Here is a 16620-nt window from a genome sequence, read left to right on the forward strand (position 1 = left end):
ACGAGCTATTGGTCTACTATAGAAAAAATTCTTTCAATTTACTGTGATTTTATTATCAGTAAGAAACCAAAGTAAGATACCATCCTTCAATGTTTTACCCTCACTACTATACCAAAATCTTTCTTTCTATATCCTTTTCTCAAACTTCAGTATATGCCTGCAAACGATGGCACCGTTCGACTACTAAGAAGGTAGGCATATCGTGTGACACAAGAGACACTGCCGGTAGATAATAGCTTGAATATAATATGTCATATTTTATTAGAGAAGAATGTCCAGGTCAAAAGTGTAAACATTACATTGAATAATTGACGTATAAAACAAGAACAATCCAAGGACAAAAAAAAAACGATTTATTCCACAAAGATGACAGACCAAATAACAGTTTGTTACGACATCACTCAGAATAAGGCTCTGAAAGGAAAATCGTTGAAGAAAATTATGCTACTAAGGTTTGAAATTACTGGGTGAACCTATGATAAAGACAAAACTAGCCTGAAGTCCACTAAATTTATTTGGAATGCTGTGCTTGGATTGGTCTGGTGCTCAAATACAGGAGTCAAACTTCTAAAAACGTAAACATTGTATCCCAATTGAAAAATTCAACACTAATTTTCAATTAATATCAGCTCTGTGTTGTTTAATTCTTCATTTATAATTTTATTGAATGTTCAAAAATAAAATAAGTACCGTAAGCCAGTCGAAAATAAATAGTATAACCAAGGTTGCTTTCGTAGATTGATCAAAAAATAAACTCATTTTAAGACCATGCCTCATGATTTGCTGGAAGTGGACAAGACACAGAATCAGGAATAAAATTTCGGCAAAAATATGTGGCTCTCCGAGATAAAAATGTTACTAGAATACATATTCAAAATTGGTGAAAACGATCATTTCTACTCTTACAATTATTTCAAAAAGTTCATTCTCACTTCCAATCACTGCACCTATGCAGAGTTCTGTCTAATTATCTAAATTCCCTCTCTAAATTTTCAATGATCTGCATCATAAATATGGTATCAAGCTTTCTAGAAATTAACTTCCAAGTTTCCATACTAAAAACTCTACTTAACATTTAAAGCAACTACTGAATGAGTACACTCAAAACCATTGAGGATATTTCTCAAGTCTAATCTATTTAAACATCTGAAAATACCTCAACTGATATATATATATTGAATTCAAATTTTGATCAGACTACCAGAGCAGTCCTGACCTACTCTAGCAATATCTTTCACTAAATTCATTTAAGGACATCACATCTGTGACCAATCTTTCAGCTCCTTTTTTATCGGACGTAAAACCTGTTGCCACATATTATACACAATGTAACAAAAACAGTAGGCGGGAACAAAAATACTAGCTTGTGAAAAAGGGTCGAATGTGTACATATTCCACAGGGTGGTGTTTGGTTACGTTTGGCTCGAGTAAAATCGCTGTAAGACGAAAGACAAACACAGCTGGATTATATATTTGTACATTTTTTCGGTTATGATGACAATAGCTTTTATCCCATGTCCATAGTAAGTTCATAAGAAGTGGAATTTTATACAAATTTAAGTAAATAGAAGTTTTTTATCCAACTTTTTGTACTATTGAGAAAAGAATTGAATCCTCAATGATTATACATTCAATAATCTATGATCATGTTTTATATTACAACAACTGAATACAAATTATATCTTTACCATGGTAGTTGAACGACTCGACACTCGAACACAATTCAGTAGTCAACAAAAAAATTTGAGTCAAGAATGCTGCATTACATGAATGGAAATTGGGAGCTATAACACCCGAGCAAGCTGCTGGGCGAGATGAAGCCACTTGTTTCGGTACTCGAACAAATCGGTAGTCGAACATCAATCCCAAACTACTTATGTTCGACTACCGAGGTGTCGCTGTATTCTATTTTTAAGAATGTTGTCAATTGTAATATCTAATTACCAATTCCAAGCTTTTATACATAAGTCATTGTATTTTACCCTTTGACCCAAAATACTAAGGTGCCTCAATGTCAATATCCACAGCATGTATTGCGCAAGAGAAAGTATTTTTGTGCATTCACAACTCAGTTTCCGTGTCTGTTCACACTCACAACAACAGGATTTGGTGCGGATTTCCGGTTACAGAACCTCATAAGGAAGAACATGACCCTAATTCATAATTTATTGGTTATAAAATATTGCAAATGAAAATCAGTGATCAAAAGCCACCATTCGAAGATGCCAGAGAACAAGAGGTGCAAAAAGACAGTCAAAGGTGAAATTCTGGTGAATAAATAACACAAATTTTTTGATAGACAGATGATTTGAAACATCTCTAAGTTGCTTTGTCAAGTGGAAAATTTCAGTAAATTAAGTAGACAAAATACTCACAATTCTGAGGTAGAAATGTCGTACAATTTGGTGATGTTGCCCTGATTTTTGTTGACACCAAGAGGTTCTACATAAAGATGGAAATGTAAGATATTATTAGCATGATATCATTCATAAAAAAAAGATAAACTTGATGTGTTATCGGTTTCGAAATGTGCACTTCTTGGCCAATATTAGGGATATTTTGAGACTGCGATGTCGCTTTGGGTATTTCTGAAAGAAGCTGTAGGCAAAGTACGCTGACTCAGGAAATGAATTTACACCTCAACCCAACATATTAAAAAGATACAATTTGACTGAAAGCTAACACCGGTCTGTTATCCCATTGGTCAGATAATATATATATATGGTTATCATTCTTGCGTAATCAATACCAGACATCATTATTGGTATTTTCCTATAAATTATGATATTCGCAGTAAACTCCTTTAAGAAGGAGATGGTTGAGAAGGTACAGTAACCAATTTAAAGTTTCTATCACTGGCGTTTACAGTTCCTATTCCCCTAAAATGAGAAACTAACTTACTGAGCATTTTCATTTTTTGTCTATCGAGATATTTTCTTTGTTGTCTTTGGCCAGTGTTGCATTGGGACTGTTGTCTCTGTGCACTTCGATGATTATCACTCATTAGTTGAAGACTTTCCAATGGTCCTCCATGAAATGAACTCTGAACAAAAAGAATTGAGAACATTAATTAAAAAACTGTTTAAAAGCACCCTATTGGCTTTTGTTTTTAAACTACAATAGTGCTAAAATTTACTCATATAAACACCTCAGATTTTATATTTAAAAGAATCATAAAAAGAAAATTCAAAAGGAAATTTTACGTTTAAAAACCCCGAAGTCATCATGAAATTCAGAAAAATCCTGAGATTTTACAATCTACATAATAATAATACTAAACTAGGTAAAAACGTGCTAATTTTTTTGTTTTTTTTTATCACTCAACTGACCATTCTGTTCTCAAGTATGTGCATTATATTTCGTACAACAAATCTGCTGTATCAAAAATACTTCAATTCTACTTCAAGGAACAAACTAAACCTAACACATATTACTATTTGCAAAAACCCATATAAAGCTTAAATTCTTTTCTTATTCTCAGATATAAACAGATTATAGATTTCATAGAATAAAGAAAAACAATTCAACTATTGACTTTGTTGGGTTATCTAAACACTGCTAACTAAGTTCTAACTATAAATCATAAACATTCCTTATATAAGAAAAATATTGAAACTCCACATGAGCCATCTTGAATGTAAACAACACAGTATACATTCCTGATAAATATGAATATTAGAGAATAGAAATCAATTAAGTAGGACACTCAAACGTTGAAAACGGTGCCTCAATGTAAGAGTTTATTATTATTCGATAACAAATTTTCGCATGTGACAATAGGATGTCTGAAGAACTTACATTAGAGTAAATAAAAAGGAAATGTTAAAAAAGGTGTATATACAGAGTATATACAGAAGGAAAATTTTTCAAGAAGGCGTATATAACGACTGTATACAGAACACAAAATTTTTGTTTTTTCAGTGAAACCATGTTTAAATGTATGGTACTTTGCGAAGCAAAATTGCAGAGTTAGTTGTTAAGCAAAAATTTAACTAGGTGAAAACTCAAACTTTCACGCGTCCGCGTGTAATCATTTTTTCAATGAACGAAGCAATAACAATTAATATAAATTAAATAAACAATCCGTCTTTAGTACTTTGATATATTATTTTTGACTGAAATATAAATAGTAGGCCTACTTTGCAATTAAAAATGAAAAAATTTAAAAATGAACAATATATTAAATTATGAAGACACAATTGAAACAATTTACTTGTATATTGGCCTTTACAAGAGGCAACGGTATCTTCACATTCATTTCGAGTACTCTTGTACGTCCCATGAATTATACTTATAGTTTATAGCTGAATGACTATGAAATTATATCTAAAGTAGATTCATCAAGTTGAATGGACAAACGAAAAAATAAATGAAATAATGAAAAATTCATATAAACAAATTTAAAGCCTTCAGAATAGTTGAGATAGAAATGTGAACATAATTATGCTAAAATTGGTTTCCGATTTCCACATGCTATTTTGATCATTAAATGCAAATAACTTTGCATGTTCTACAATAGCTTCTATTTTAATTTATCCCAAATATTTGTTGTTTGATATACTGGATTAGCCGTCAGTTCTCAACCCTTCGCCTAACTAAAGGTACTGGCACATAAACATCATTATAACTCTATAAAGTTTCAAGGGTTCTCCAATTGTCAACAGTAATTTTATGTACACTGATTCATTCCAAGAACCTGAACTTTATAACCCTTTTTTTAAAATAACCATACATGAATATAACACAAAATTATTTTCTAATAGAAAGAACTCATATGGAGAACGAAGATAGTATCACATTGCAGCATCGTCATTAATAACATTTCGAAAATCGTCCTCACAATCACTTTGACTATTATCACATTCAAGTTATACTGCTATGTGAGAGTTCTATACCTGATATAAGCTTATAAGAACTTTAAAAAAATTCATAAAAACGAATACTGTGTTTTCAAATATTCCGTTCAGATAAAAAAATCTATTACAATATCAATATAATACTTTCAAAGACTCGTTCTAACTAATCTTTTTGGCACACATAAAAAGTTAAACAAACATAACAAGTAGATCTTAGCCTTTTTTGTTGCGTATAATCCTATAACTAAAAAACACATTCGTTTGAAGTATATCCAAATCCCAGTGCTCTTTGGTAAGCTAGCTAAAGTGCTTTTGAAAAGTAAGATTGTAAAAACAAGATATTTTTAGATCCTGGCATTGTGAAGTTCATTAATTCAATGCTTTCATAAATCGAATATTTTTAATTGTTCTCAAATATTGACATTCTATATGCTAAAAATTAAAATCTACAAACGAGGGTTTTAAAACATATATTAGACATAATTGAATAATTTGAAAAAATCAATTTGATTGTCTAATCATGAAAAGAAAATTTTTTTTCGATAAACTATACCATTATTTTGTATTCTATAAATATTTTTCTATTGCTTCTCAAAATTAAAACTTTCTTAAAAATACAACCAAGTAGAACTACTTTCACAAATCAAAATTCAAATTCAATTAGTAAAATTTTACAAAATCTTTTTAAAAAAAGCTATCTACACTTTGCTTGAACACTCGTAAATCAAGCCTCAAGATAAGGCAATGCTTGAAAACTACTGACAACAAATGACCAGAAAAATTCTTCAATCCACATATCAACATCTAGTATTACAAATCGGGTCAAGAGGACCAGCTGAAACGCTTAAAAATGTTCCCAATTTCTTTTTCTATCCTCCTTTCAAGAAGGGAATCAATACAAAATATTCACAAAAAGTGAACACTATTTTTTTATTATAATCGGTATAGTGGGAATGATAAACGGATCAGTGTTATTTGAACCCCATTGTCTACGAAGCTTACTGGCGTCAGAAATGAAAGGAGAAATAATAAACGCTGTAATGATTGATACGCTACCCGATATCATTGATTATTTTTTCGATGCGAGGAGGTCAAAATATTTATATAAGTTGTAATGACTGATTGATGAGACAAGGGCATTGTCAATGTGTGAACAACAAAAGAAAATTTTAAGCGAAAAGACCCAGGTATCCAACAATAGTGAATTTTCAAATAATACTTCTCAGACATTTTACTCTGTTTTTGAGATCAAAATCGAAGTACCAAATGTCATTATTTTTTTTAATAGAAAAGTTGTTAGAAATGAGTACATTTTCAAAAACCTTGCTAATAAATATGCCGATCGACTTCTGACCCACAGCAGTAGCGCAACTACTGGGGGAGTTACAGGGGTCGTTTTTTTATAGATATTGTTCTTCGTTCAAACAATGACATTCTACAGTCATAATACTCCGATGAAAACTACTTTTTTCGAGTGCTATATCATCTCAACGTAATTTTACACCGCCTGACTTCAATCATACCTTATTCTTGTTAGTTACCTAATATTGACGCTATCCCCGCGCATATGTTCGTATTCAAAAATGAGATATGTTACCTCAAAAAAGTAGAAATTGCGCGCTGTCGATGCAAATTGGACGCGACAATAGCATCACACTCTCGCGCTTCATCATCTTGACGCAATTTAACGCCGCTCGTCCTCATGTTATAATAATGCAGTAAAAACTCTGGATACGAAAAATCCAACTTACGAAAATTCTTTTCGGAAAATATTGCTTCGACTAACGTAACATTTTCTACATATGAAAGGCCAAAAACCGAAAACTTAAAAAACGTGTGTGATGATATTGGTTTATTTTAGGTTAATTTAATGCAGGGATGTCCAATTCAAATTTAATATCGAATATCGTTTTTCATGTTTTTAAGGATACGGCGCACATATCCTACCACCACCGTCTGATTCAAAAACATTTCACAATTATTTCATTTTTTATCGCAGTCGAAAGCAGCCGAAAGCTGTGTGGCACAGCAATAACTTAGTCGTCATGAAATGATTTCAATAAACTCCGACTTGAAGTGCTTATAAAACATTGAGGACGTTTTTGGTTGAAAATATTTCACATTTATTATCATATATTTCAATTTAGTCAAGATAGGTTGTGCGGAGTCAGCAATGTCCCAATGGCACCTATGTATGAAGAAAAATCAAAATATTCACTAAATTTTTGTTATCCTACTGTATAAGTACTAAGAGCCCTGTAGTAGTACATAATCAGCTTCGAGAAACATATTGCTAAGAATCATTCATTGGGACATTCTGCTGCCCCCTGTTGGTATGTAATATGTCCACATTACAATTTCCATTGTTAAGGATGTCATTTTCCAAATAATTAATTGGAGTTTTCTGTTGTATTAAAATCATTTCCAAAAGTTAGAATTAAATTAAACTTGTAATGCTCCTACCCAGGCAAATTGATGGTGCCAGATCAAACAATGTTTTAACCAAGAACTCAAGATTATATAACACCTCGAGTTTTAGCTTCTTACTTATTACAGCAATTTTTTTGCAATAAACAAATTGCAATTTACAGATTTATACTTACAGAGCTAGGAACTGCTGGAGTTGTAACTGGTGAGGACTGTACTCTGTTTCCAAGACCATAAGGTAATATAAAACTTGAAGAAAAATTATTCGCAATTCTTGGACGCGGACGGCCAGTATGATATTGAAGTTGAGCTTGTGAGCCTTTTTGATTAGGGGCTGCAGAGAAACAATAAGTATTCATGATAATGATAAAATAAGATGATCCTGAGTGTTATCTAAAATGAAAATAAGGTATGGTCCGTATGGATATGTATACAAGTTGAATAGTTTATTAGCAGAACCAATATGACAGATGGACTGGCCTTATCATTATATGTAGCAATTTTCATTTTGGTTCAATATGGTAATAAGTACCAGTAGTTATCAGTAGGTATGTTTCACCAAAAATGCTGCTGCTTTTTTAATCAAAGAGTGAGACTTTTTTATCTTGCCATGCCTCCATCATGCTTACCGGATGAGCTTTTCATTTAACTCGGTGAACTAAGGCCGTATCGTTTCTTTATTCAATTAATTGAATACCTCGTTAAAAAGTATCACTGAGGCATGTTGGTCCAAACATTCCAACATATACCACTATCATAGTGATAGAGTGCAAAAAGATGTTAACTACTATTAGTAGCCTAACCTTTCATATGTTGTTTATTTTTTGCATTCATTGCCTTTGCAAAAGATGACATTAAATCGAGACTGTCGAAATCTTGAGTCTTTGATAAATCAGCATGAGATGCTGGCAGTGAAGCAGAATCTGAAGCAACGTCAATATTATCTGCAACGTCGAACGATATATTCGCTAAATCTGATGTTGTCAGACCTTTCAAACAATTCCACCCTGATGACGAAGACCTCAGTGAAGATAAAGACTTATTACTCTTCTGAAACTTGCCGCTGTAAATAAAAGGAATATTAATGAAGATCTTTTTGAATTGCTCAGATAAAACGTAATCAAATGATACCATGATACCAACTCTTTGTCCTGCTATGCACCATGGGCTCATTTGTTGCTACATAGTTACTATTTGTATGGATTTTCAAATTGATTTCATAACATCTCACCTTATATTCAATAAAGTAGGAGAAGTATTTGGTACAGAATGCGAACTTATGCTTGTAAAAGGGTTTCTGCAATATGGAACACGTGCTGCACCACGACTTTGACGAATAGTAAAAGGAGATTGATTAGAGTGCGTTGGTAAAGTGTTGCAATGTTGTTGTCCTCTCCAACGATTTAAGGGCAGTGAGGAAAACTTCCGAGCACAGTTACGTGCAATTGCAATATCATTGTTATAAAATCGAACAACATTTGGAAATTCTGAAGCAAGGGTTTGACTGCAAGATAATATACTGGAATCGAATCTAAAAAGAAAAGAATAGGTGAAAAATAACTGACTTAACGAATCCCATACTCGACATGGACTGGTAACTTGGCATGGACTTGGCCATTTGATTAAGCACTACACTAAATCATATATCACTTCCAGAACATAAGACGGATAATATTTATTGCAATATGGGAAATTAATACTACTATATATACATTTCTATTTTTATGAGGTATTCCACTCCTTCCATAAACAAACTTCTATTATATGGGTTATTGGAACAAGAATATTTTGTTCAGATAATTGAATTATCTGGGTGCAGTGGTCTAGCAGTTGGGCCGTTACCGTTAGAATTACCAATGATGGCATTGCAGGTTCAAATCTCATGCCTTCACCAGGGGGAAATATATTGGTGGACTAGAAAAATTTTGGTCCTTCCAAAATAAGGTAGCTCCCCATATATACAGTGGATGCTTGTTCATAGCATTGTTCAAAGCAAAAGACGTCTAATTGTGACATAAAAAAAAACTTAGCACCAAAAATCTTGTGTTCAGAGCCCATGCCCACAAGCTCACCTAAACATGTAATAAATCTGTTAGGCAATACCAAATCGAATAGACATTGGTACAGGGCCGTGTTCGGAGTATAGGCATTACAAAACCATTCAAAAAAATTCCACCCTGTAATATTCGTACCCTATGTCAGACTTTTCATACAAAGTTGATAGCAATAAATTCGGACTGCTATGATTTCTTTCTATATGTTCAAGCTCTTTAGTCTTCGATGATGAGATTTCAGCAACTTTCTGTTTTTCTTTTCTCTGTTTTTCTATTAGATGTAACTTTTTCGTTGCTGTCTTAATGAATCTACGAGGCTGGGGAATCGGAACAACCACTGCTGTGAACTGACTCTTGTTTTCTTTGTTAGCCTTTGGTCGCTGAAAAAGTGAAATTCAAACCTTCAGAATAATATATTTGTGTTAAAAGTTTTTATTTGCTTTAAAAAGGATTCTGCACAAGCATAACATTGGACACATTGTGCATTGTGACAAAACCTACCCTAAAATTTAAATTCTGGGTAATAGACTCCTTGAGGTCAAGGTTGAAATCGAAACAGAAATATGAATTCTCTGAGTTAGAATTTTAGGCTTTTGATGATGATATATAAGTCAAAATTTCTGAGAGACGCTCAAAAAGTATTTAGTTGACACTTAACTGGACATTTTCAACAGACAATGATAGAAAGCTTAATAAGACCTACCGGTACATATCAAACAGTTTTTGTTACTAAATCCTTTTTATTTGAAGTTTGGAACTGGAAGAATTAAGTTCCTCAACCTGGAGTCAGTTTCTCAACCTGGAGTTGGAGCCAACATATTCGTCAAGCCAGAGTCGAGCGTCATTTTATTGGATATCACAGAGTTTGGAGCCAGAGTGTGGTGTAAATTTTCCAAACTTCGAAGCCCGGCTACTACTGGCTTACTGAGACATTCCAATAGTATCATTGACATGACTACATTTACAGTAGTTTATTATTTACCAGTATCTGCTATTTATTCGATCTAGAAAATTGCAAATTATTCACCTGATCTCCGATTTTAAAATTTTCAATAAGAAGATCACTCGGACGTGACCGGTTGAGCAAAGGAGTAAGACCAGCGAAATTGGTTGACAATCTAAAAATAAGGAAACAACATTTTTAACCAAGTTTTAATTAGATTGGCATATATTTGCTTAATCTGGACAGTGTATGGAAGTTACAGTCAAAAAAAAAGCAGAACCTGACATACAACATTGAGATAGAAACGCATGATAATGGTACACAACACTACTTACTGTAGTATTATTAAACACTACAAGTACCGTAAAACGGGGTGACTTTGACCTCACGGGTTGACTTTGGCCCCATTTTGAGAATTTGTTTAAAACCCACCCAAATCTACTTTTATTTGATATTTCCCATTTTATTTTGTTTTGATACTGTAGTTAATAACAGCAGCAATAATTATACAACAAAAAATCTTGTCACTTTATGAAAAATATTTGGGAAAAAAAACTTTTTCATTTGGAGGGTCAGAAATAAAAAAATTGAAAAAAAAATCGCAACTCAGTACTTTTATTGAGAAGTCCAAAAAAGAAACATTCAATTGTCCTTATTCTTTACAGGTTGGAAGAGATATTCTCTGTGAAGGTTTTTATGGTGTTTGGAACAAGTTTAAACTAGTTGGGGGCGTATGAGGGAGGTTTTTTGCCCACAATGCAAAATTCCATGTAATATGGTACTGACTTTGGCCCACCTTATTACCCTATACAAACCTACTTTTTTGTTTTATTTTTCAGAAATAAAACGAATTTATTTTCTCATTCTAGTCATCCAGTTAATCTATAAATGTAAACAGTTTATTTCAAATCATGGTGAGAAAATTCAGTCGTGTTTTGGGCAGTAGAAGATACCATGATTATAGTGAGAAAAAACTTCAGCGAGCTCTGGAAGCAATTAAAAGGGGAGAATCGCAAAGAAACGTTGCAGCACAGTTCAATATACCTAGGAGTACTTTGAAGAATAAGTTGAAACTGAGGCACATGAAAAAATTTGGTGGGCAAACAGTTTTATCTGCAGAAACTGAGAAAATTCTAGTGGAGCACTGCATAGCCGTAAGCAGTTTTGGTTTTCCGATAGCACAGGAAGATTTGAGAAGCATAGTTAAAGCTTATCTTGATGCAAAAGGAGTGACTGTCAGTAAATTTCACAGCAATTATCCTGGAGTTGAATGGGTGAAAGCATTCTTAAAAAGGCACTCAGAACTAACGGTGCGATTCGCAACGAATATAAAAAAGAAAAGGGCAGGGGTATCGAGTGAGACTATTGAAAAATATTTTGAAAACATCGAAGAAGAGTTGGATGATGTGCCCCCGGAAAATATTTGGAATTATGATGAAACAAACTTAACTGATGACCCAGGTATGAGTGACTTTGCTTTTAAGTATATACAGTACTACGGTATTCAATTTTTCAAGCGTTCTTTGTTAATCCCCTTTTTTAAAATATTTACTGCGTCAAATCAAATTTTAAACTATTTATGGTGTTATGTAAAATTTCACTTTGGCTTGCAGTCTAGTATGGATAATAAATATTACTGTATTGTGATCAAAGCATTTATTTTTAGGGCAAAAGAAGATAATATGCAAGCGCGGCTGCAAATACCCAGAAAGAATCCTGAATTCGACAAAATCTGCAATAAGTTTGATGTTCTGTGGGAATGCAGCAGGAGCAGTGATGCCACCGTATGTAGTGTACAAAGCCGAGAATCTGTGGAGCACTTGGGTTGAAGGAGGACCACCAGGGACACTATACAACAGATCAAGATCAGGCTGGTTTGATGGATTTAGTTTTCAAGATTGGTTTAATCGAATGGTGCTGCCTAGGCTGAAGCGTCAAAATGGGAAAAAAGTTCTCATTGGGGATAATTTATCCTCCCATATCAGTCCAGATGTTCTGAAATCATGTCTTGATCACAATATAGCTTTCATATGTCTACCGCCTAATTCGACGCACCTCACCCAACCCCTGGATATTGCCTATTTCAGGCCAATGAAAGTCGCTTGGAGATCGATATTGAATTCTGTGAAAAGTAAAGAAAGAAGGCAGACATCCGCAACGCTAAGAAAAGATGAGTTTCCAGCACTTTTGAACAAACTCTGCTTTGCTCTTGATGTCAGGGGAGCAAACAACCTAGTTGCAGGATTTAAAAAAGCAGGACTTGTTCCGCTCAATAAAGAAGAAGTTCTCAGTAGATTACCAAGAACTACGAGTCATGATGATTCTGATGTTATCAGTGAAAAATTTCTTGAGAAAATTTCAGATTTAAGATCTTCTGTGGCAAAGGAAACTAAAACAAGAAAGAAGGTTCAGGTAGAACCTGGGAAAAGCGCATGTGAGGAAGATGTGGCAAGACTTGAAAAAACGGTTTCAAAAAAAGCTCAAGCAAATCAAAATATTGAAGATTCAGATTCAACGGTTGAAATTGTTTCCTCAGACGATGAATGCGATGAAGCCTCTACTCCTGAATCATCCAACTCTCACTCTGTAGTTTCAACTGCTCATCACTTGCCATTTGAAGAATGCAACATTGGTGATTATGTTATAATTTCGTATGAGGGTGAATTATACCCTGGAATTGTCAAAACCCGCACAACTGACGGGTGCGAGGTGAGTGTCATGGAGAAGTCTGGATGTAACTGGAGATGGCCATTTCGGAAAGATCAGATTTTTTACGACTGGAGCAGCATAAAACGTTGTATCAGTCCCCCAGATCTCATAAATGCGCGAGGCATCTATAAAGTGTCTGAATTGAACTGAACTGACCTTTTTGCCATGATATCAACTGCTATGAATGAATACAGACATGTTTAATTTTGATTTTTGCAGTGCCATTATAAAATGGCCGATTTCGTTGAGTGTTCTAATTTTTTTGGGGTTTCTGTTTTTTTAAAAAGTCTCTGTGGGCCAAAGCCCACTGTAATAAATGTTTTCTTTGTCTCAGTATGGGTACAGCTTAATTTATGGGGAGAAATAGGCACTGGGCCAAAGTGGTACCGAAATTGCTGGTGACTTTGGCCCACCGTAAATTAAAAAAAATAATATAGAAAAAACAAATATTTTGGTTCAATGATTATGCACGACGTATACCCCCTCTAAAATGCATAGTTTGGACCCGGAATAGCAATTCATAGATTTTTAATATTCGAGATATTTTGACTGAAAGACCAAAAATGGGTCATAGTCACCCCGCTTTACGGTACTTAATATTATTAAAAAACTTATTAATAAAAAAGACAACCAGAAAACCATTCGAAAAAAAATGGATTGAAACCCCATGCACAGCACCTGACAAGTAGGTAATGCTGAACTGAATAGATTCCGGTACTCTCAAAAACATTATCTCTGTGCATATCCGTGAGTAGAGCCCCTTGTTCAAAGTGAAGGCAAGGAAAAGTTGTATACAAAAAAATTCCAATTTTTGGTAGCAGTGTAGAGTATCAACTAAAAAGTACCATTTTGTCTTTTAGGATAAAACGCATACACCACAAAAAATTCATTTTAAATATTGAAAAATTTTTTTTTTATACGATGACATTATTGAAAACCGAACGTAAAACTACTCAATTATTGCTTGGTCAAACAGAAAAGAGTGAATTAAAAATGGATCCCTTACTTCTTTTGTAGTACAGACAGAGAAGAAGCACTGAGATTGGTCTTTTGACCAGCAGTTTGTTTTTTCTTTTTACCAACCCTGGTAAGGCTATTTGGTGGAGTTGTGACAGCCTTTTTCCGCTTTATTCTCCTGGATTTTTTTTCGTCGAGACTGGACTTAGATAGTTTTACTGTAATGCACACCTCAGTATTTTCTTCCTTGTTTTGTGTTTTTTCTTTTAAATTTGAATCACAAATCTGAAATAATGATTATTCGAGGATTAAATTGGTTGACTTTGTAGAAAAGAATGCGTAAGAAAATGACGCAGCCCAGCAAACATTTCAGCTGAGCATAGCCGACATAGCTGGTTAGTGTCTGCATGAGAACAATTTAAAATAAGTGACAAAGAAAAAATTTACGATAAACAAAAATTTAAATGTGGGTATTCTTATCCACAGATTGGTTTCCATATCTGGCTAAACACTTACTTTAGTCATAATAGGCACAAAACATTTTTTGCTTCAAATTGTCCAACATTAGTACCAGTTCAAATTTTACTCATTGATTACATATTACCCTAAAAAAAACATTTAAATAAACCTAAATCAAGAAACAGTTTAATGAAGATTTGCTGAAACATGAAGTGGAGTCAGTTTACTACAAATTAACTCACTTTACAGTGAAAGAATGAACACCGCATTATACAAATTGAAGAAAATGTTTTAACAAATTAAGCACCAAATACCTTTTCAACTATTGAATAGAGATGCTAATTAATAAAAAGTCAGAAAGTTTTTCAGTATGAATAACTCAAAGCAAGGTGAGGCACCCTCGCACAGACGTGGATGAGACTCATCTCTGAGCAAAGTTATAGGCGACCAATTAAAATGCCAGGAACATGGTATTATTACCTGCGATCTATGCCTATTAACAATATACTTGGCACAATTCAACTTAATTCAATCGGGGAAAACATCTAGTGATTGTGAATTCCACATAGATTACATCTCAGATTCAGTTAAAAATGTATGCCACAGAGAACTTTGTGACATAGAAATTGAAGAGGAGCAAGTAAACAATGCCACCTTATTAATAGCTTAATTTAAAATTGGCAACTAAAATATAATACACAATGCCATGGAAAAACTGAATACTTGATTAAAATATTAAAAATTTCGTACAGGTATTATATATTATTTGCTCTTTCTAAATACGTGGCAAATCAACTGGAATCGACATGTGTTAAATTTTAATAAAAAAAAAGTAGTGACTAATAAAATATGCAATACCAAAATTCAAACAGACAATATAGAGTAATAATTCTTATAAATTAATTAATAGTACTATAGAAATTTCAAAAAGTTCAGCTGCAATAAAATTTGTTTGTGAAAGTTTTTTTCGAGCCTTGGATTTTCAAAGTTAATATTTCCAATGCAAAGAAAATTTTTGAATAAATCTCGATTTTGAGGTGAAATACACCAATTTAAATTAGTTGACATGTGAAATTCTAGAATACCAAAATGAAGGATATATAGTTTATATCTTAATAACTACAGTGTGATCTTGAATCAAAAATCAGGTATAAAAGCCATATCTACGGTAAGTAACAGTAATATCAATAAATATTGCAAATTGATTGTTGCAAAGAAAATTAATGAAGTTGAAAAATAAATGCTACTAAATTTGAAGAAAAATTTCGATACAACAAATCACCATTGAGGTTTTTATTTGCGGATGTCACAAATTCAAATTTGCAAACATTTATTTTTACAACTTTTTCAACTATTAAAAACACAGAGTAAAACATAAAACATTGGACCCTTTTGGACATCAAATTATCATATTAGAAGTGGGAGAATCATGAAATATTATGGGAAAAATTCTCTTATTGAAGCAATAAAATACATTTTTATACTTTTTGGGTTTGGTATTTATCAAATTATGGAAGAATCTGGTATAAAGTTAATCATGATTGTCCGAAACAATAACAACATAATACACTTTAAAAGATTGAGGTATGGCCATCCCTTCAAGTATGGTAAAAGGAGCTTCATGTTTCTAGTATCCACGCATGCTTTTGTTTTACTCTGCAAGAGGTAATATGTAATTACCAAAGGTTTATGTCTTTTTAGAGACAAATTTTAACGAGGCAGAGAATATTCAAAATCGTGATTTGCCATTTGGTCCATTTTTCAAAAATTCATGTCCGAGCTCATTTCCACATTTTGCACAAGAAATTTTTAGTGCAGTTGGTGATTCATTGTATTTGCTAAGGCTGTCCTGGTGGATCACTTCTGAAAAAGCCGGCCATGGAGACGAATGTTCAAACTTTGAGTTGCTGGAAAATAGCTCATATTCACATTTTGAGCATGCATAAATTCCGGGCGTGAAATGATCTTTGTATTTTTCGCCATTATTAAATGAACAAAACGACATAGTTATGACAAAAGATAGTAACTTAGATAAATATACAGTGGAAGACACAGTACTGTCAAAAGCTTCAAGCTAGAAATCTGAATTTAATGAAAAATAATTGAGTTATACAGGTCTATTTATAATTATATCTGAGTATAATATTGGAGTAGGCAGAATATGGCAACAGCGTTGGAAAAAGATAAATCAGTGAACTTCTATTAATAGACTCTG

At 33.2% G+C, this 16620-nt stretch overlaps 2 protein-coding genes across 3 annotated transcripts in view; one reads left to right on the forward strand and one right to left on the reverse strand.

The window, feature by feature from the left end:
- LOC120333614 (uncharacterized) overlaps positions 1-16135 on the reverse strand; it is a 32892-nt gene extending 16757 nt beyond the window's left edge. For both annotated transcript variants that reach the window (XM_039400945.2, XM_078120525.1), the window contains exons 1-9: positions 14463-16135; positions 13996-14231; positions 10365-10455; positions 9476-9717; positions 8515-8814; positions 8087-8346; positions 7460-7617; positions 2902-3043; positions 2376-2442 (exon numbers count right to left, since the gene is read on the reverse strand). In XM_039400945.2, the coding sequence (XP_039256879.2) occupies positions 2376-2442; positions 2902-3043; positions 7460-7617; positions 8087-8346; positions 8515-8814; positions 9476-9717; positions 10365-10455; positions 13996-14231; positions 14463-14471 (1505 nt within the window). In that variant the 5' untranslated portion in view covers positions 14472-16135. The remainder of the gene's footprint in view (positions 1-2375; positions 2443-2901; positions 3044-7459; positions 7618-8086; positions 8347-8514; positions 8815-9475; positions 9718-10364; positions 10456-13995; positions 14232-14462) is intronic.
- Positions 10634-13588, forward strand: LOC120331717 (uncharacterized). Its single transcript, XM_039398853.2, has 2 exons — positions 10634-11741; positions 11947-13588. Exons 1-2 carry the CDS (start codon positions 11192-11194, stop codon positions 13137-13139), a joined length of 1743 nt encoding a protein of 580 aa, XP_039254787.2. The 5' UTR covers positions 10634-11191; the 3' UTR covers positions 13140-13588.
- Positions 16136-16620: the final 485 nt, after the last annotated feature.

Source organism: Styela clava, chromosome 15 (assembly GCF_964204865.1).
Source record: "Styela clava chromosome 15, kaStyClav1.hap1.2, whole genome shotgun sequence".
NCBI lineage: Eukaryota > Metazoa > Chordata > Ascidiacea > Stolidobranchia > Styelidae > Styela > Styela clava.

Bases quoted from the DNA above. Each gene is read 5' to 3' on its own strand.
- LOC120331717 (XM_039398853.2), top strand. From the start codon at position 11,192: ATGGTGAGAAAATTCAGTCGTGTTTTGGGCAGTAGAAGATACCATGAT. The intron at 11,742-11,946 runs GTATGAGTGACT...ATTTATTTTTAG, and splicing joins AAACTTAACTGATGACCCAG to GGCAAAAGAAGATAATATGC.